The 22663-nt window shown below is 41.3% G+C and overlaps 1 protein-coding gene across 3 annotated transcripts in view; it reads left to right on the top strand.

Moving 5' to 3' along the window:
• Positions 1–22663, top strand: part of LOC128733189 (all trans-polyprenyl-diphosphate synthase PDSS1) — a 206348-nt gene that overhangs the window by 167929 nt on the left and 15756 nt on the right. For all 3 annotated transcript variants that reach the window (XM_053826864.1, XM_053826865.1, XM_053826863.1), the window contains exon 6: positions 1163–1252. In XM_053826864.1, the coding sequence (XP_053682839.1) occupies positions 1163–1252 (90 nt within the window). The remainder of the gene's footprint in view (positions 1–1162; positions 1253–22663) is intronic.

Here is a 22663-nt window from a genome sequence, read left to right as displayed (position 1 = left end):
CGACACATGTTTGACGGCAGCGTGTGTTGCATACGATTGTATTTTCATAATGTATTTGAGATAACCATCTTCTTCGCTCCAGCGTGCAAACAAAATGTATTTATATCTTCTCATCGTTTTATAACTATTCGTATCTAACTTATGGTCAATACTTCGAAGACAATAAATTGCATAAACCTCAACTGAGCAATCAAAACTACTTCAAACCAGTTGTCTTGGTATGGCCGACTCTGTGCATTTGTCATGAGGAAGCTTGCGAGCTTGCCTGTTATCGAAAACCGGCTCCAGTGAAGTAAAAAAAACTAGACACGTGCAGTTTTAGCCATTGTTTTTGTCCTTGCCACGAAAGTTACCGTTGAGCGGTTGCAAAAAACTCCCGGTCTATTCGCACATGCGTATCAAAGCTCCGCCAAATATATGCCGAAGAATGCTGCCTAGGAACTGGATGCATTAAAAACCTAACGCAATTACAACATTCCCCCCTTCGACTTTGCCATTCACTGCTCGTCCATCGGACGCTCAAATATGAATGGAGTAATAAAGTCGCTTTCTTCTTGCTAACCATAGACATCCGTGCGGCACGTTGCATAGCCGGTTGCGACCATCGCATGGATTTTGCATGCGTACGAAACCGCTTGTTGGCCCCTCGTATTCTACCGCACTTCCCTACACACAGTAGAGGTGTCGTATTTACATACCGATTATAGTGACCGTGCACGGTAATTGTTAGTAATTAAAATAAAATACGCATCACGGATTGGGCGCTGGTTGAGGGTCGATTTTCCGGTCCGAAAAACAGTAGAGTCTTTCTACTGGACAATAAAGATGAACGGAAAAGGATCGGCCGTAATATATGCTGAACACACCCGCGTGTCCGGGGATCCCACTTGTAGCAGCGGTTTAAAGGAGGTTATATGGTTTAATTAATTAAGGTACGCAGCGAAACGATGTCCCCGGGGGAGGCACGCGATCAATCAGATTTGGTGTGATAATTGCTGGTTACAGCATGAAGTGGATATTAATGAGTCAAGCAATTTTTGCGACGAACATCGCGGCATCGTTTAGTGGAGCATTCCGCTTTCTAATTTGTTTGATATTTTATGCTGAAACTTCCCGTTGCTTATCTGTTTTGTTTTTTTTTCTTCCTTTTTCTCCTGCTCAGGTGACGCAAGCCGGTGATTATGTTCTAGCCATTGCCTCAATGCTGCTGGCCCGCCTTAAACACGACGAAGTCACACACATCCTCAGTCAGGTTAGTACAATATGGAATTGCTAGTTAAGCTTGGAGCATTCAGTTGAGTTGCTTATTCAGGAACAACTTCGAAACATTTGCGTGTTGTTACCACCAATATCCAATAAGTTTTTCAAGCCTCAATTGATCATCCCAGATTTACAGTTACGAGTTACAGTTTCGGATTGTTTCTTTTAAAATATTGTCAGAAGGCTGCAGATACTTGTTATTTACATAATTTTACGTAAATTGACACGTTTATATAACAACTTTTATTTTTATAAGCGGGTGGTCCGGTTGCTCGAATTTGTCGGATTTTCGTTCAGTCAAACTAAAGTTTAAATTGAAAAATGTTGCAAGATATACATGCCTGCCCTTAACAAAATCGCTGCTTCTTCTATTGAAAGCTTCAAGTTTCATATCACGATAAACCTAGTTTCGGGGTTTGTTTTCGAAACAACAGAATGCCAATTCCTTATTTATGAAGTATCATCTCCTCATGAAATGCGTCATGATTGAAAATGAACAAACAAGGAACATAATCATTTCATTGGGAAATCCCTGCTCATTCATTGTCCTTCGGTACCGATTACCAACAGTTGATTAAGCTCGCTTAGCGTAATATTTGATCATGTGATTCGAAGAGGAAAAAATCTGTATCATCAGCGAGCATGACTTGCTAAACTGGAAACAAACCAGATAGCACCAGTTGCAGTTTTTGGCAAGCGAATTATTCATTCAGCTCCATTTTTTGTTTGAATGTGGAACTATGTTTTTGTTTACTATATGGGTTGCACCTTAGAAATGTATCTATGCATTGATAGATACTGAGAATATCATAAAAATTTGTCGAGTCATTACCGTCATCCGGGGATACTTGCAACACTTTTGAACTTTGACTTGGTATAACTTTCGAAGTGTACCGCTTAGTTACCGTTAACTTACATTGTTCATACTGTCTATTACGATAATTATCTATTTTACAAGTGCTGCAAGCCGCGCTATATTGGAAGTAACAACACGAATTCATCGTCTCTTCTCCAAGTTCAAAATATAAACAAAGCTCAAAGTTACTATTTGTTGGCTTATATGATGCACTAATTGTGTACAGGAGCTGCCAAAAGCATAATGCGCAGACGTGCTGCAAGTAACCCCGGTATTGCAAGTATCCTCGGATGATGATATTGAAAGAAAACCGGGTTGAAAGTTGATCTGAACGCACAGAACAACCTGTAATGTGGGACTGGAGTGTCGCAAAAAAACTGATAAATGACTGGATTGCAGTATTTTTATTCAGCTTTATGATCCACAGGCTGGCAAAGGGTGAACATGTGCATTCCATAACCTTTGTTCATTAACTCCTATTCCTACCTCCACGAGGTGCCGGCTGGGGTACGCAACTTCGGTTGTCGTATGCTAACAGGAAAGGGGGCACAGTGGCTCCCGCCCACATTAAGATGGCAGCCCCATCAGCGGGATAAGGACCTTAGGTTAACAGCCTACTGTACCAGAACACACAAAAAGTTAATGAAAATGAAAGAAGAAATCTCTCCGGATTATTGGCAACGACCTTTAGCATGAAAACACGGACACGAATCGGAACATGGAATATACTGACCCTTGCCCAGCAGGGCAAGCTGGCTCAACTTGCAAGGGAAGCTAGCCGCCTGAAACTTGAAATCCTGGGGCTGAGCGAGGTCCGCTGGCCGGGTACTGGCGAACACAGGACATCATCCGGGCAAGTCTTGCTCTACTCTGGCATACGAGGTGAAAATGCTACTCGAGAAAGAGGAGTTGGATTCCTTTTGAGCCCAGGGGCACGTGCGGCCCTGATGAAGTGGGAACCAATAAATGAGCGAATAATCGTTGCCAGATTTAGAACACGGGTTAGGAACCTTACGGCAATCCAGTGCTATGCGCCAACAGATGCTGCCGACCTGCAGGAGAAAGAGAGCTTTTACAGCCAGCTGAACAGCGTGGTTGAGAAAATCCCGAAGGGGGACATCCAAATTCACATGGGCGACTTCAACGCGAAGATTGGCTCAAACAACGCGGACCTTGAACGCGTCATGGGACGCCATGGCCTAGGAGAGATGAGCGAAAACGGGGAGCTGTTTACAGAATTCTGTGGTAATAACGACATGGTCATTGGTGGATCGCTCTTCCCCCATAGACCAGTACATAAAGTCACGTGGGTTTCCCGCGACGGCCGAACAGAAAACCAAATTGACCACATCTGCATCAGCCGGAAATGGAGAAGGAGCCTTCTTGATGTACGCAACAAACGCAGCGCTGACATTGCATCCGACCATCATCTTGTTATCGCTGAGATACGTCTGCACGTCGCACGTGTCCAACGACGGGAGGAGAAAGTTGGGTGCCGCTACGACGTCCGCCGATTGGAGAATTCTGAGGTGAAAAGGGCCTTTGTTGAACAACTTGAATCTCGAGCCTCGGATTTGCCATCTGGTGGAACCGTCGAAGAGCAATGGACCGGCATCAAGAATGCCTTCATCACGACCAGTGATGAAACCCTCGGCAAAGCGCGCAGCGGGCCGAGGGAGTGGATTTCGGATGAAACTTGGAGAGGAAGATCGACGAGCGGAGAGGCGAAATCCGGCATTGAACGAGCGCTAGATCGGCTAAGACAGCTGTCCGTCGACGATACGCCGAACTGGAGAGGGCTGTTAAACGTGCTTGTAGGCGGGACAAGAGAGCCTGGACTAACTCCCTAGCCGAACAAGGAGAAACCGCCGCCGCCAATGGTGATATCCGTTTGTTGTACGATATTTCTCGCCGCCTTAGTGGTGCCAGGATGAATACAAAGATGCCGCTAAAGGACAGAGCTGGTCAGCTATTGACTGACCGTACAGAACAGCTTAAGCGATGGACTGAACATTTTGAACAACTCTTCCGAGTTTCAAATGTCAGAGACCAACAAAACCAGCAGCGTACGACGCCTACAGTTCGTCGAATAAATCGCGTGAACTCGGAGGCGCCATCGCTGGATGAAATTGTAGCAGCCATCAAGAGTATGAAATCCAATAGAGCGCCAGGGATAGATCGTATTTCAGCCGAAATGCTCAAAGCTGACCCATCTTTGTCAGCCCAGATGATGCATCAGCTTTTCAGCAATATTTGGGAAACCGCAACTTTTCCGGTGGACTGGATGCAGGGCATATTGGTCAAAGTCCCTAAGAAAGGAGACCTAACGGAATGCGGTAACTGGCGTGGCATCACGTTGCTCTGTATTACTCTCAAAGTACTCTGTAAGGTAATCCTCAACCGGATCCAGGAGAAGATCGACGCTACTCTCCGGCGGCAGCAAGCTGGATTCCGTGCTGGCCGATCATGTGTAGACCATATCACAACGCTCCGCATTATATTGGAGCAGATCAACGAATTCCAGGACTCTCTTCTGCTGGTGTTCGTTGACTTCGAAAAGGCGTTCGACCGACTCAATCACGAAAACATCTGGGGCGCACTTAGGCGTAGAGGAGTTCCAGATAAGCTAGTCCATCTCATCGAGGCTCAGTACGAGGCGTTCTCGTGCAAGGTTTTGCACGACGGCGTCTTGTCCGACCCCATAAGGGTTACTGCTGGCGTGAGACAGGGCTGCATTTTATCACCGCTTCTGTTTCTCATCGTTATGGATGAGATATTAGTTGGAGCAATTGACAGTAGACCAAATCGAGGATTGCCTTGGAATCCTCTAACGATGGAGCAGCTAAATGACCTCGACCTAGCCGACGACATTGTCTTGCTCGCACAACGCCGAAACGATATGCAGAGCAAGTTAGACGACCTCTCCGAGAGCTCCCAGGCAGCAGGTCTCACAGTCAATGTAGCGAAAACTAAGTCTATGGTAGTGAACACTGACAATTCCACCAACTTTACAGTAGCGGGACAACAAGTTGAGCAGGTAGCCGTCTTTCAATATCTTGGTAGCCAAACAACGCCCGATGGTGGTACCAAGACTGATATAGCCACACGGATCAGGAAGGCCAGGGGTGCCTTTGCAGGTCTGCGAAACATTTGGCGCTCAAACCAGATCACTCTACGTACGAAAACCCGAATCTTTAATTCAAACGTTAAATCCGTACTGCTGTATGCCTGCGAAACGTGGTGCGTCTCAGCGGAGACAACGCAAAAACTGCAGGTATTCATTAACCGGTGCCTGCGATATATTATTCGTGCCTGGTGGCCTGATAATTGGATATCCAATGAGGAACTCCATCGTCGGTGTCATCAACGGCCGATAGCCACAGAAATTCGTGAGCGTAGGTGGAAGTGGATCGGACACACCTTGAGGAAAGGAGCGAACGAGGTTTGCAGAGCAGCACTCGACTGGAATCCACAAGGACAGCGTAGAAGAGGCAGACCCAGAGGCTCATGGAGACGGAGCTTAGCCAACGACATCCGGGCTGTAGACGAGAACCTGTCCTGGCGACAGGTAAAAGCCATGGCGGGTAACCGTCAGCAGTGGAGATCTCTAATTTCATCCCTTTGTTCTGCCGGACCGGCGGACATGGACACATAAGTAAGTAAGTAAGTTTATGATCCACAGTATTGCATCATTGCTTGTCTCTGGTTCTGATAAAATTTCGAACTTTTTTTTTAATAGAACTCGTCCATAATCTGCACAGTTAACGGTGCGACTGAATCAATATGTTTCTGCCACTTTAAAAGCATTTCTTTAGCACCGTTGACGGGCCCCCCGCGTCGTCGTAGTCGTTGCTTGACAATTGCCCAAACTATTTCAGGAAAATTTGGAGGGTTTGGGTTTGAAATGGACATTATTACATTATTAGTTGCATATCACTCTAGCATCACTTTAGAATAGGGACAGCTTGCTAAATCAGGCCAGAATATAATATTACCTTTATGTTTACGAGTGAATGGCAAATCCGTTTCTTCCAGTATTTTTCCCAGTATACATTTTACGTCATTGCTGAGGAAATTATGAAAGGCTTCAGCTCACAGATATATTTTTCTTGCCAGATCATGCTCTTCTTTGCGAATTTATCAGCAGACACGAATTCATGCCCCAAATTTTTGGCCGGAAAGTTGCTTGAATTCCATTTTTACGTAAGTTTCGGCGCCCATCAAAATACATCTGTTGAATTTCGTCAAAACTTGCTCGTAGAAATGCCCAGCATGCTTCTTGGCTACCAAATTCTGCTTCAAGTGCCGATCCGGATGTTTACTGGCACAGTAGCCTTCGTGACCGAGGATATTCTGCGTGATTTGATAGTTGGCGTCGTACCTTCGCATCATCCCGGATGAGGATGCAGGGTTTGGATTTAACGCGTCTTAATATATTCCTCTACACTTCTCGGTCCTCGGTTTCCACACCCTAGGTTCTCCACATAACCTTTTAGAGCATTACACACTGTTGATTTTGGCATTTTTAGCACTTTCGCCAACTTTTATCCAGACCGCTCTGGATTTTCCAGGTGATTTTCCAGGGTCCAGGTGATTTGTTTACGTCGTTCAAGTTCCATTCTATACTGTTCCATACTGTACTGCTGTACTGCTGTACTGTAGCCAGACTTAAAGCATGCTGCTGCTGTACTGTAGCCAGACTTAAAGCATAAACATCAGGCATTGTCAAAAATGAACAAATCAGCCTATCACATGTAAGCACGATTTTGATTCTCAGAGCCGCACAGCCCAAGTAACAATACGAAAACGAATACGAAACATTTTATAAAGGTTTCATTGCGGTATGAATCAAAACCTCTGGTTTTATCATGGTATTGCAGAATACCAAGATGATTCAAGTGAAAAATTTATTTATATCTAATAAAAGTACTACAAGTAGGGCTTAGTAATTCAATGTGGCATAACAGTCAAAGATGATCTTATTGCGGTTGCTTGTCAAACCGCAATAAAACTATTAGTGCACCATAAAACATATTAAGGTGAAATTAGTCGTCATCGATTCTGCCAATTTCAAAAGCAGTTTTTTTGTTTGAAACAAAAATTCTGTTCATGAAAATATAATTGAAGTGTTCAGATTCGCAAGAAGAATGCAATATTTACAATTTTACGAACAAAACTCCGCTTTTGGGCCCAAAAACTGCTTCCAAGATTGGGCTCTCCGATGAAAAGTTGATGACTGCTAATTTCCCGTTAATATGGTAACACCCGGACCAAACAGTTTTATTGCTGCTATTATGAAGAAAGAACAAATGTATTTATTTTGTTTGAACAACTGGTTTTCAAAAATTGCCAAATTTTGATGGCATGTTAATTTTTGCTTGCACACTAGCGCTCTCTGTTATGCATGTTATGGAGTAGCTTGCATTTGCAGGGTTTTGTACTGTAGGTTTTTTACATTTGCAGGGTTTTATACTGAAGGTTTTTTACATTTGTATGGTTTTATACTGGAAACTCGAAGCAACACTCGAGCGCCGCGGTGTGGTCATGTTGCGAAACATGCTTTTTTGAAAAATAAGTGGTTTTTGAATGGACGATGGAATTAACGCGAGTGTCTCGTCTGTTTGTCTGGAATACAAGTTAATGCGCATATGCTGCACAACTACGGAAACTGCTGAAAATTTATTATATATTCTTTAGTATATTTTATTATGGTCGCTGTAAATCAAATTGATCAGTATGTTCTGTTCACGGCTATATATTTTCAAGGTTATAAAGCTTTAACTTTTTACGTGTTTGGGGCGAACGAACAAACGGTTGAAAGCCCCATCAAATAGTAAATAAATAAACTTTTTACGCAGCAAGCCTTATGCTTCATTGCTTTGTCAAGCAAAGCGAAAAGCTTCATTAGATTATGGCGGCTGCTATTAAGCAGCGAAAAGCATAAACGGTTTTATTGCAGAGGGCCACTTATAGGGTGATACAAACTTTTGTTTTTTAAATACACCCAAAAAAGTTTCTTTCCTTCAATAAAGTTGCAGAACACATTATAATAGGTAACTTGGCTGAATATAGTAATTATCTATTTCTTGCTGGTTGTCAAATATGATGACTTGTTTAAAAAGAGCACCTAAAAATCAATTCTGCACAATTGCACACGATTTTTTCATTGCTTTCAAATATTTTACAAAGTTATTCAGTATATTAAGATACACATTTTATCTAAAAACTGTTTGTCGCTTGGCCGCAGATAGGCCCAAATTTCTCGATAAGGCGAAGTTTCGGGCTGTTGTTTAGAGGGTTGTTCTTGATGATACAAAAACAACATTGATATTTTTGTAGGGTAAGACTGTCCAGAACGCACCGGGGGGGTAGAATGGCCCATGCGATTAATTGCTTAAAAACACGAAAAATTGGTAAAATGGTAAAATTATGAATGCGCATTTTATTTTGGTGTAAAACACGCTAATTTATAATTGTGTAGAATGTAAAAGCATCAAACATAGCAACATCCAATAAAATCAAGCGATTATCCGCGATCTCATTCCACATGTAAGAAATCACGGTTTTCTCTTAAGCTTTTACCACTAGTCGGTTCATAATAATTTCACAAATTTCATAATAAATACAGTCTTTCTAATTGATATACTGTCATACTCGACGATTCATCACAAAAACGGCATTAACTATACATATTTTTCACATATATTGCAAAAAACTTCAAAATACAAAACAAGGGTAGAATGCATCACAGCGGGATCGAAGAGTTATAAAATATTTTTAATTTGCAGTACATCTTTTGTTTCGGATTATTTATTAAAAATTTAGCAATATTATGTATTGTATAGGACTTAGAATTTGCCTTAAACCTAATTGTACATTGTTTAACTTACAATATTTCATCACATATCAGTTGGAGAAAAGTAGATGATTAAATTTTATTGCCAATTATGTTGAGATATGAACCCATTGTATCCCAGCAAACAAGCGTATGTAACAAACGCTATAACGAACGCTTCCGCCATTGCGGCAGCCTAGTTTTAGGAGTTTATACAACACGTAAATTTTTTGGTTGCGTTTAACGCCTAGCTGGGCAAACTTTGTGCGTTTTGTTCACGGGCTTTGGCGTTCTGCCTCACATAATGATTTTGACTCTTGCCAAAAATCGTCAGAAATAACTAAAAATACTGGTTTTTGTTAGGAAATTTCACCAGTAGTAAATGTAAAAAAGATCCCAAAGTCTTCTAGAAGTTGAAAAACGTGGAACAAACGCGCCGTTGCTCTGCAAAATGATGTTTTGCTTAAGCGGTGCATTCTGCACCACCTTACCCTACTAGTATAGGACGTGCCGGACATAGTGGCAAGATGCCAAATCAGTGTCGGGTCTTTGAGAGATATCAAGAAAGGTAAAAACCACTTTTGGAGGCATTCGTCCTTGCAGATTTATCCGATGACGGTCCCTAATGTGATGAACGGTTTACTCATTTTGCCATATTCGCAGATCGCTTGTCAGACAAGGATTTTTTACAGCGAATTTCGATAGCTTCTTCTTCCCTATATTCTCGAAAACTGTAAATTCAGAGCTGGTAGCATAGAATTCCTGCTCCGACATTTGTTTTGATGTAGGTTTCATTACGCATCAAAACGCGGAACCCTTTTGTGAGGCATTTACTGTACAGCTTCCTTGCGCGAGCTTTTGTCACCATATTCCGTTTGTCATTCCGGTTCGGTACCTTTCAACCTTTAAACTTACTTAGTCCAGAATGGGGCATTATCTTTTACAGACAAAACCGCGATTCTGGGAGGAGGCATAACCACCGGAGCAAAATATGGAAAGATGGGCTTGCACCATCTACAAGAAAAGCTGTAATTATGGCGGCACTACACTGGTAAACGTCGCTTACTGGTTAACTAACTCTTAGTTGGGTTCCTGTTATAATTGGCTATCATTATACCTTGGTTCGATACGCGGGTCCTCCAGTTTAGGTAAAGAGGCACGGTATACATACCTAATAAGCGTTGCCTCAATGACCCTACCTTACCTTATTCTCCGCTCTTTCGCTTTCACGTTTTGTCTCCCCTGAGATACTATAAAACACCTTCGTTTCATTACTTTCTTCAACCGTCCCCTCCGTCGATTGTAAAAAACTACCGTTTTAAAAAATTAATGAAATGCCTGACCTCATTATAAAGGTCAAGACAAAATACAAGATTTGTCTAGGTAATAACCGGACGGAACTAGACTTCTCACTTGGGTGTTTCCAAGTAGGTTTTGGCGACAAAAGACCGACCGTTGCACAGTGGTCCAGAATCGCAAAAGGGGACATTAGCAATTGGGTAAATAATGCGTAACTTTTCAAGGCTGGTGTCTTTGGAGGTGTTTATAACTAAAATATAGCACATTTTTCTGCACCCCTGTGAATTCACCTATAAGGGAGATACTAACTTTTGTTACTTAAATAATTTCAAAAAACAAGTAAACAAATTTACCAAGCTTAGAAACTTGATTCATGAAACTTTGTTGGGCGCCTAATGCAATGCTCGAGTATTTGAAAAATAGAGCAATCATCAATCATACAAACTTTTGCATAGATTTTTAATGATTTACCGTTTATGTTTGATTATGATTTGCTAAAAAATCTAGCCTGCAATCATACATTTTTCCTCGTCAGATCTGTTTAACAAACTCATTTTTTCATTCTATTTAAATCCACTAAATAATGCAATTTACGAGCAAGTGCATTTCTTTAAAACCACAAGGTGCATTTTATAAATCAGCTTCAACGGTAACAAATAGTTGTTAAAGTTTCCCCATCATCGCGCTTCGCGCCAGCCGGGAGCCCTGCTCAGCTCTTGTAAATTTCATTTGTGTTGGAATATGTAGGTTTATTCCCCAGTGCAGCACCTTCCCCATTGCTTGCCTATTCACGCGATGAGAACGGACAACGGTACCCGTCGTAATGAGTTTACCCTACAGTCGTCGGCCGCCCGCCCGTCCTCAACCATCGTCCACTACCGCTGTCAAGGTAATCCAGAGTAAAAGTGACAGCGACGACGTGCCGCAGCCCGTTGTGGGTCATGAATGAAAACCGAAAGTATTTTCCGCACTATTCCCGCTTCGCCTATGTGTGTGTGTGCTGTTACCTCGATTAAAGCAGGTCTGCTGGTCCCGGCCGGTCTGCGGTCGGTGGATGCGTGGAGAGTACCCGGTTGTACAGCAAGCAGATTGTAACTTCACACAAACCGAGACGAAAGTGGAGAAGAGTGGTAAAGTACACTTCACCACAGTTTTGCACAATTTTGCGCGTTATTAGCACACCTCTTGCCTTGCAGAATGAGGAACAAAACACCAAACTGCAGTTAAGCGGGTGCTAATAAATAAGGTGCATCCTCACAGTTGGCCACACACATACGGAATATCCCTAATTCGGTTGGATTCTGGTCACTAGTCAAAGACGATCGGTCAACCAGATTGCCGCTTAAATTAACGACATAATGTACGAACGCTAGTATTAATAACATCGATTGAGTTCGATTGAAACTCCGCAACCTTGTCGGGGGGCTGGCATTCACTTTGCGGCAGCATCCCTTCGTGAGCCGATTAACTCATTTTTAATGTGGATAGCTGATGTTCGACAAGAGTGCAGAAAAAGTGCAATGAAGAAAAAAAAACCGGCAACCTCAATTCAGCCGCTGCTGTAGGTAGGTAAGTATGGCTATTGTTTGGCGGCCGACGAGACAAATTGCCGCGCGTTTTACGGTCACTACCGGAGTTGATTGTTTGATCCGAAGTTCAATTGCAATTACTTCGGTGGGCACTTGCTAGCGTGCACACGTATTGATGTATGTATGCCCATTGCAAGTTGATCTCTAATGGCAATCTTGGTGAAGTGTTTTTTATAATGGTTTGAAGGTTGGATTCACCTACGGGACGGAATCTGCTTCAGGATTGATTGGAAGCACAACAAAGTTACGATAGGGTGACTCACCATTCTTACATCACTAAGCATAATTCACTTCAAATTCTGAATGGTTAATACTTTTACGTGAAATGTTACGAAAATTTTCAATAAAATAACATGGGTTTATTTAGATCATTGAACTGACTGTTCATATGCACAATGTTTTCACGTTTACCACTCAGAACGAAATGGATGTTCGGATATGACCAGCATTGTTATTAGTACGCGGTTCATAAAGCGGAAAAAAGCCTTGAGGTAAAATGCCACTCAATATGCGCTATAATTTGCGGATGAAATCTGATTGCGTCGTAATGAATGATGAAATGTTTCATAAGACCGACAACGGCAGCTAATTCCTGGCTGGACGAGAGCTATAATCGGAAGAGACATTCTACAGTTGTAATCATCCGATGGTAACCGATTTTCCAATGTTTTCGTCATCTACTTATTGGTTATGCCACCTAAAAATTAATCACCTCGATTCTACATTCCGATCAGTCCCGTTTCGATTAAATAGAAATCATATTCTTCTGAGTCTGCTTTAACAAGCAAGTGGTCCTGGGCTCGAATCTTAGTAGAATCAGGCTATTCGATGTTAAGTGACATTAGCAAGTGTTTAGTCTCAGATTCTTAAGCATTCTGCCTTCAGGCTGTTTTCTACATTTAACAATGAAGTCTCTTGTTAGGACAAAATACAAGAGTAGCGCTGGCTCGAGGAGCGTAATGAAGCCTCTTGTCCATAGGCAAATTATAGCTAGTCTTCAGTTATAACTAGCTCTAGAGACAGATCTGGGTTGAAAAGAAGTAAAAGCATAAACAGGGTGAAAATAGGATGCAAACAGCGTCACAAGCACGATTAATAAGCGGTTCGCTCACTATAGTGTTACTGCAAAAAGAACAGAGCGCGGAATGCAGAAAAAACATTTGGATAATAACACAATGGATAAAAATACTGATCGCAGTAATAATATCCATTCGAAAAAAAGCCGCCATTTGTGTACATTGATTTGTCAACGCTGCTATGATCTCGCTGACATTTTATCAAATCAATTTTAAGTCCATCATTTGCTTTTAGATCACTAGGTCTTGATTTGTCATACACCAATCGTCTCGAACATCTGCTATATCGTCATCCTCACCACCTAGTACACATCCAACGCGATGCCTGCCAGAATGTCTATTCGGCTAAATACAAATACAAATATAACCTTTGCTGGTTGTTAATTTGGTATTCTCGTTACATGTTCAGCTTACTGCAGCCTGTCGTATTCCATTTACCTGGCTATATCCGAAGATTTATACGTCTGATACAGTCTGTGGTTTATGCTCCTGCGCCGTACTCCATCTTGCAGCTTGCCGCTCAGGATTGTTCACAAAATCCTATGCCTAAAGGCACCAATAGATCGTCAATCGACCTCCTTCGATGTTCATGCTTCATAGTTGGCAGAAAAGTCAACGTCTTGAAGATGCCTAGTTCTTTACGAATTTGGGTGACTCACTATGGGTCATAGCTGGTCGCACAATCTATAGAAGGTTTGTTTGCCGACTACTTCCAAAGTAATCTCATCGATCACTATCCTATCACCAACTTTTCCTCACCACTTATACTTCGTTTTGGTAGAGTTCATGAGCTTAATTCTCGTAGCTCCTTTCTGATGCTCGATGTGGAACTGTCGATTGACAAGAATCTACTTAATCAGCTTTGTTGCGGAACTCTATGCGTAATCTACTATCCCGCTTGGGTTAATTATACGCTCCTCCTGTTCTTCCAGCCGCATAGAGTCAGGGTGGCTCAGCAAGGACTTGCCGTCACTGTACTCGATCTTGGGCTATTCGTTGTCAATTCATTGCGCGTCTCGACACTCGTAGGTCGGTTTCAACCTGGTCGAGTCACCCAACATGTCTATTCCGCTAGTCTTGGTGACGGAGGGGTTCTCGAATTTGACTGCACAGTAGTCTGACATCCTTGCGATCCTCCAAGCAGTAGTGGTTTCCAAGTCTCCAAGACTTGAAAGTGTACCCGTAACACGCAGGTAACATAACACTCGCTCCAGGGTAGCTTTGATTGGCCGCGTTAGTTTATCCGGAAAACCGTTCTCGTGCATTATCTGTCACAGCAGTTTTCGTTCGACTGTATCGCATGCTCCCTTGAAATCCATAATCCATCCATGTTGCGTGGGCAAGTTGGTTCTAATTTGATCGGGTCTCCATAAAGCCCGCCTCTTGCTATTGGAGATAAACGACGTAACAAAATCTAGGAGAGCACCTTGTAGGCGTCATTGACTCAAATAGACGCTGCCTTGAAGAATATAAACAGATAGTGTGTCTGTGAGCTGAATACGTTAAATAACCTTTGTCGAAGTGGTAATTCTTCGTTAACTCATAGTATATAGGATGATAGGTCTAATGGGTTGCACAGTGCTACTGTTTGCTTCCAACTTTTAAATGTTCAACGGCTATGTTGTCTATTCCAGCAAATTTGTCTTTCTTTAGCTCTTTAGAAAACATTCGATTTCTTTAGCTCTTTAGCTTTAGAAAGCATTCGATTTCTTCATATCGTCCATAGTTGGTGAATCCAAGTTTGTTTGAATGTGCGGAATAGAGCGCGGTATCTATTTAATGATTCCTTATTTACTTACTTAATTGCCTTATGTTCCATAAACAAAACATGCATAACCCAATTCTTCCATCTAACTCGGTCCATGGCTACTAGTCTCCAGTTACATCGCGCCTCTCTTCGTCTTGTTCCAACCGGATTCGATGTGAACTCCATTTTTGCAAGATGGTTGATGCAGTGTACTCCACCATTTGGCGTACGGACGTTAAACATAAATACAATAGGTATAATGCACGTTAGGAACGATTTATGTTAGACATAAAGGACGATAGATATAATGGACAATAGATATAATGGGCTTAATGGACGATAGGCATGATGGACGATAGGTATAATGTGCTGAAGGCATAATGTATGTAGGGTGAATCGGATTATCTATGACGGCCCGGAAGACAAATGGCAGAATCACGAATGGCCGAAAGTCAAATGGACGAAATAATAAATGGCATAGTAAGTGGCATCTAATGGAATCACAAATTACGGAAACACAGATGGCCGAATCACAAATGACCGAATGTCATAAAACATATTCGTGGTCTTCGACCTGCTCAAACGTTCAGACTCAGCTAAAGGATACCTTTTTGATGATAGCTTAACCAGCTTAACATTGATCTTAAAAACAATTTTTTTATCAGTAATATTCGAGAAATTAGCTTTCGACGAGATTCAGTCAAGTTTTATGAGAGTTCTTGGAAAAGTCGGTAGACTCAGGAAAGCGAATGAACCTAGACGGATTGATTTCTGCGGGAGGACTACCCGAGCAGGAGAAAATCACTGAAGAATACCTGATCCAGATATTTTTTGGTGAATAACTGCATATCTGAATTTGGTATTGATGAGCTTGACATAAGAGGTAAAATAGCTAAAATAATAGCTTAAATGTTCGACAAACACTTAAATAATAACTGGTTTTGTTATTGCAATATCTAAATAATATCAATTGTTTTTGCTACACGGGGCATCAGTTGAGGTACTATATCTCAATGAGGCATTTACAAGTCATTCTTTATAGCTTCATAGCTGATTCAGTAATTCATTTGGTATAGTACAAAAACGTAAAATAACTTATTAATAGCATATTGAGGTATCATATCTCATCGAGATATTCACAGGTTATTCTTTGTGAAAATGCGATTACGAATGAATATCAAATTTAAATATGACAGCTGAATTTGATATTCATTAGGTATGGATGAGGTATTGACTCCTGCTCGTGTACCCCACGCAGTGGCCGGCACCTCCGACGGCGGGTTGTCGGCAACACTCGCATCCTGCTGCTGTCTCGCCCTGAATCATCTATGAAAAGACATAAAATATTTTTTACGGAATTATGCCAAAAGGTCATGCCAAATGTTTTTCTTCCAGATGGTCCCTTATGTTTATGCCAATATTTTTATGACAAATGACGCTATGTCAAACAGCATCATGCGAAAAAAAATTTATGTTAAATGGGCGGCCCGGTTCAAATTGTATTGTGAAGGAGCGATGATTGACTCAAGTGCGATATGAAATACAAATATGATATGATATGATATGAATACAAAAGCGAAGTTTTGTAAATTATGCCTATCGTCCATTATGCCTACCGTCCATTATACCTATCATGCATTATGCATTTCGTCCATTATGCCTAATGTCCGAATGCCTTTCGTCCGTACGCCGGTTGTATGGCATTCTAGCAACATGTCCTGCTCCAGTTTAATTCCAATTACCTACGGAACAGTGTATGCTTCTTGATCGTAACGTTTTGCTAAGGGTAAAGTCCTCAGTAAACATTTTTATATGTATATCAGAGCAATAAATGAGTTATATGTACCTATGTATACCCTGAAACATCGAATCTGATGCACAAAACAAGCATATGCGTACTAATTTGGAGGCCATATACGTACTTCAAAATATACGTTAACAATTCAACTTTGAAAGTCTTTGTATGCGATAAAATCCGACTCAAAGCGATTTGCGTTTATAATTGTGTTTTATAATGCTATACAATTCTATACTGGAAGACGTAGGTCAATTACTTGCTATCGTCCAATACGACAGAATATAAACTTGTGTGCATCTAATTAGGCTATATTTACGATCCTGAATTTATTAAAAGTCAATAACGATAATTTTCGTACATTGATATACGAGTTGGTGTTTGTTGGGTCGGCTCGGTTTCCTACTTGTGTTGTCACCAGGTCACCAGAAATACCAAATACATGAACTCCTCTACCACTCCTAGTTCGTTGCCATCAACGGTTACCATTCCTAACCCAGCTAGCATTTTTATATGTATAAAAAGGTAAAAATCAGCATTACGTACAGATATACATGCTAAATAAATCGTATTTCATGCGCAAAATTGGCATATCCGTACTATTTTGGAGGCGATATACGTGATTACGAATAATGTTGAGCGTTACGACTATATAAGTATTTATATACGATAATATCCGATTAAGCGCGAGTCGCTCCGTGCTATTCTACGATTTTGTGCTGAAAATCGTATGTATGTCAGTCATTATCATTATATACGACAGAAAATTAACTTGATCCCGCTTTATCCAGCTTTAGTTACGATTTCGAGTTTGTTAGGAGATATTTACGATAGTTTTCGTACATTGATATACGAGTTAGTGCTAGCTGGGAAGCCATCAACGGTTACCATTCCTAAGAAGTGCGCGTTGTTCTCCCTTGAGCCTCTACCTTTCATGTATTTTGGTCTTCACCGTAGTTATTTTTAATCCAATCTTTCTAGACCCGGCTTTCACGCCGTCACAAAGTTCCTGGCTATGATAACAAAGTCATCTCCAGAGCCTATGAGTCGGGCATCTTTCCTAAAAATCGTGACCCTCGTTTCGATCTCCGTTCTTCGGGCCACTAACACAAGAGGGATGTTTCAAAGCATTCAGGATGAACCAGTATCATGTCTCAGCCCTCGCCGCATCTCCCGACATGCGCAGGAAATACTTCACTCGATCTAATGTGGTTGATTAGTTTGGAAATCCGTATTCATGCATTATCTGCCTTAGCTGGCCTCGGTTAATTGTAAAGTATGCTATTTTGAAGTCCATAGAGATGTGATGCGTGAGTACGTTTTGTTAGATGGTAAAAATTTGGTCCGCACTGATGCGAGCTCCGATAAAGTTCTTCTGATAATTCTCTTCGAAATTATGTGATATCGGTGATAGCCGTTGGTGTTGTCAAGATCTGGGAGAGTACCTTGTACGCGACGTCTACCAGTATTATGCCGCGATAGTTGCAGCAGTCTCCTTTCATCCATTTCCTTTCAGAATTACACTTTCAATACCTCGAGACAGTGGACTCCTCGTTCGCCAAGGCGCCCGGCACTTTGAAAATATGTGGAATTTTTAGCAAACCTAGAGATCTATATCAAGTGATATTTTCTAAATTTGCAATGAAACAACTAGCAAATAGCATAGTTCTGTAAAGAAGAAGAACTGCGGCTTCAAATGGAGTAAAAATTTTTTGGCGGCCATCTTGGATTTGGACGCTTATTGGATTTGATCACAAAAACACCGTTTTCGCCATGAGCCTGCCTACTGATTTTCATTTTCGGACCACCATTGGAAAGCTGAAAAAAATACTATAAGAAACATTCATAAAGTTATATGTTCATTGACATTAACTGAATAAATAAACAGTTATCTGATAGTAAGGTTCACAGCTTTCGTATAATTAGGCCATTGCAAATTATTTTTAAAATTTTTGTCATCCCCCCCTTGGAAATTGGCTTGAAAAATCGGGGGGCAAAAAAACAATTTGTAGGATACGCGTTAATTTTTGTTATTAAATAAAATAGTAAATTAAATTGTCTGTGGGCTCTATAGCCTGAACAGCTCGAAAAATGAGTGTACGAGTTGAATTAACGCTTCTAGCACGAAATAGAAATGGGAATTCGAATAGTAAAATTTCGGTCAAAAAAATTTCTTTCGTTTTTGTCTTTTTTTCATAAATTTTTGCATGGAAAATAATAACGTACATAATAAAAGCAAGAATAGATTTGGTTTTTACGTTTAAACTTTAAATAAAAATGACTAAAATCCATATTTTTTTGCTCGATTAAAAAATTCTATTTTTTCGCACCTCCCCCTCCCCCTCCTTCAGTGGCCCAACACCGGAGAGACTAAAACTTTTTGAAATATTTGTAATGGCCTTATTGTGATATTTACACAATTTGCTATGAAATAAACTACAAACGACATGGTTTTGTGAAGAGGAAGGACACGGATTTCAAATAAAATGAAAAAACAAATTGGCGGCCGGTCCACTGCTTCGACATTCGTCATTCGTACTGATTGTTGTTGCTTCATCGAAGATATACAGTTCTTGGGCTCTTGAACTGGATGGCTTCAATGCTGATGTTTCTGGTCTTTTTGTTAGCTCATTTATTGAAGCATTCGCATATGTTTTCAACTGGTCATTCTAGTGAGGAGAATTTTCTTGTTTCCTTTGTTTTTATGTTCCATGTTCATGCATATTTGCATACGTACACTAAAGTGACGATCGCCGTGACTTCAAGAAATACCATGATATAACCAGCCTTTCCGTAGCTTCGAAGCTGTTCGAAAGCATCATCAGCGACCGAATTCTACAAGCCACGAATCCTATCTAACCGATGGGACGTTGCATCTTGGGCGCGGTCTATGCGTTTCCCAATCACTTGTGAACACCTCTGTCGTTCTGCGAGGCAGCAATTTGAGACCATTTGGAATTTTTTCCTCTTCTTTCACAATGATGTTGCATTTTCGGATGGCTGTAGATTCAACTTATTTACACTGATGATTTAAAGTTATACTTAATGGTCCATTGCATTAGGAACACTTTCCACTTGAAAAGTGGCTGAATGTGTTCGTTAATTGGTTTCCGCTAAACAAGTACATTACAATAGTATCGCTAAATGTAACTTGACGACTTGTCATCGTTACTTAGAATGTAACGGATTTTGGTATTCTATTGGATTCAAAGCGTACCTTACATGCACATTATATATCGATTATTTCTATGTTAAACTGATAAAATGGGTTTATCTACAGAATTGCCAAGGACCTTACGGATCCGCACCTAACTTCTGATTTCGTATGCTATTTTTTCCATTTCACCCAATAGAAAACAATAGGTTTGAAGAGATTTTGTAATACCAAAACAGCTCGACCCGACGTTCGGCATTGCGTCCAGTCTGTGTCACGCCCCGCATTTGCAAAGCATAAGCGGGATAAAATCTCCAAAAGTTTGCTATTTCTTATTCGTTGACACTGCTCATGCAAGCAACCAACCCGACCGATAGTGATTATTCAACATGGTGCTCTATCCCACTTCAATCTAATGCTCTAACTGATGATTAGCGTACAAATTTTGATAGCAAATGTTTGTGCTGCCGGTTGGGAATCGATGTAATAATTTTCCCACGCATGCGTACTAAGGTTACTCGAGATGAAAGCATACAGGAAGATGGTTTATCTAACGATTCAAGACAGATTTGTGCATCGAAACTTATGAAAGAATTCCATCAGATTTTTCATCTACACGGAATCGATGGTTGTGCAACGTTGAACTAGTTTTACTTACAGCATTGTTTCGTTGTGAATGAATCAATTAAGACTGTTAATAGATATTTTTGCATTTTCGAAGATGTGTTCAATTTCGCTTGTGTTCTTTTATTTATTTTCAAGGATTTTTCCCACAACCTGTTAATCTCATACCCACCCCGTACCGCCGCATCAGACTCGTCTTCATTTTTGAATCCTCGCATAAGTGAAGATATTATCATCGTTTAATCCGTGACGGGGCTTTCAGTGCCTCGAATACCGCTTAAAATGACTCCACTTCATGTCATACTTGAGTGCGGTGAACTTCACCAGCCGACCACCCAACAAAGAAGCGCCTGCGGCGCTGGTCGGCAGCATTTCGCATAACACTTCTCGAGCGAGGGTATGTACTTGCCGCCAGCATTGGATCCACCTCCGACGATACTGTAAACCGTACGAGGGAATGAAGTTTAAACAAGCAAGCTTGTCACAGCCACCCATCGATGGTTGTGCGTTTTTGCGCGAATGTTAAGTAACCCATCAACAACAACCGAAGGTGAAACTCCGCAGGGACTTCAATTAGAATTGAAAGTGAGGAACCTGAAAGTTTTCCTACTGGGTTGTTTTGTGAAGTTGGGTTTTTTTACCTCAACAATCGTGTAGTTTGACTCGTAGGAGCCAATTTGGTTCTACCTGATTCATATTTCCTTCAAAATGATTGCTTTCACGCTGCAGGTAACAACAACAAATAAATAATTGAGTGGTGTAACATTATCTGTTAATTCTATTAATACACACTTCTTCATTGGGTTCTTGACTGTCAATGACATTTCCGCGGTGGTTTATTGCTCATGTGGTAGTTATTTCCACTGAACCAGATTGAGTTTTTTGCGCTTCGAGCCAACGACCCGGCCGAAGCCGTCATCATCACGAGTTCAAATTGGCCGGCTAATAGCTCAATCATACTGCTGGCAGCACTTCCCCAAACAGTGTTCCAAATTGAATATCGTATTTGCGATCTTTATGAAGCTCATTAGTCTCGCTGGTACAAAGAGACTACAGGTGGTAGCACACGAAGCGTGGTGGAAGCAGTAACAGTAGCAGCAGCAGCCGAGAGGCAAAGATCCATTATATGGCAGGGGACAAATTGCTTCCGTCATTAACAGCTTGTTTGGTGTGGCATTGCACCTTAAATGACGAAGAAAAAGCTTTGCCAACTTAACATCTGCGTTGGCTTCATTCATGATTTTGAATGTGAAACCCAAGGTTAGTCAAGAGAGGTTTTCTGACTTCCAAATTCGTTTTTCACCCCCGCTGGGTTACCCTTGACGATCACCGAAATTTTCAAAGCGGAAACTGTTGAATGTTTAAACAACGTCGATGGTTGCTAACCAATCGTTCCGCGCACTTCTGTTCTACAAACTGTGAAAACTAGATCACCTATTTTAACTCACCTTGGTGAAACCGACAGCAATGACACTCACCTGTGCCAAGCTTGTGGTTGCTGGCGAAGAAGTGTCTACGTCATTCGCAACCTGGTGACAAGTGGTTAAGAGATTTTTCAGCTCCGGGACAGCGGACAACTTTTCCTGTTGCGATTTTCTGATTCGCTGCTCATCGTATTAGATACCGTTAACCGATTCGCACTCATTTCACTTAGTATCGGCAAGCCTTAGTATTGTAGTCATGAACACAACTGACGTTGTTCGATTTTTTTTGATAATGCGCAACAACACAACAGCATTGCATTTTACGTACCATCTGTCATTTATCACGGGTAACTTGTAATTATCATAATCATTTTTTTCTTAAGCAAAACATTTTTGGATCAACATGTCGGTTAGCTATTACCCATTGCCAGTTAACTAGTTCTAATGCTGCGATGAGCTCGCCATGTAGAAGCCAAAAATTGTATAATTAACTACTGTGCTACTGCGCATAGCAGCCAGCTTGTGCCACGTTTATGTGCTACCCGAGTTGGAGGCGCAGGCTCGTAATTAGGCAGTCAACTACAGCCGAGCCAATGTAAATAAATTATCCAAATGAAAGAAATAGCACTTCTTGGTCGCGCGGCAACCCCTTAGTCGAGGAGAGCGAACGAAGAAACAAAAACCTGTTGAAATATGCCAATCAATATGTTATTGCTGTTGCTGCTGTTTCGAAAAAAAAATAGTCGAACACGAGCGGCCGCAACAATTGAAAAAAGTAAAAAAAAAACAGGGGCACTCGTATCGTCTTAGCAGCAACAACAACGTCGAGAGCAAAACTGTTTTGAAAATTATAGACTTTTAAAGATAATGGCCTCGATTGGGTTTAAGTCTGTGGATTCGGTTCGAATGAGAAATGGCTAGACGCGAATATTGTTTTTTTTTCTTTTTTTTTGGGTTTACCTTTTCATGCACTTGAAGAACTGCCGGAGAGTGGCATCGTTCCG

The sequence above is a fragment of the Sabethes cyaneus genome, chromosome 1 (genome assembly GCF_943734655.1).
Source record: "Sabethes cyaneus chromosome 1, idSabCyanKW18_F2, whole genome shotgun sequence".
In the NCBI taxonomy this organism is placed as follows: domain Eukaryota; kingdom Metazoa; phylum Arthropoda; class Insecta; order Diptera; family Culicidae; genus Sabethes; species Sabethes cyaneus.
The sequence above is the reverse complement of the archived record's forward strand: the minus strand, read 5'-3'. Positions and strand labels throughout refer to the sequence as shown.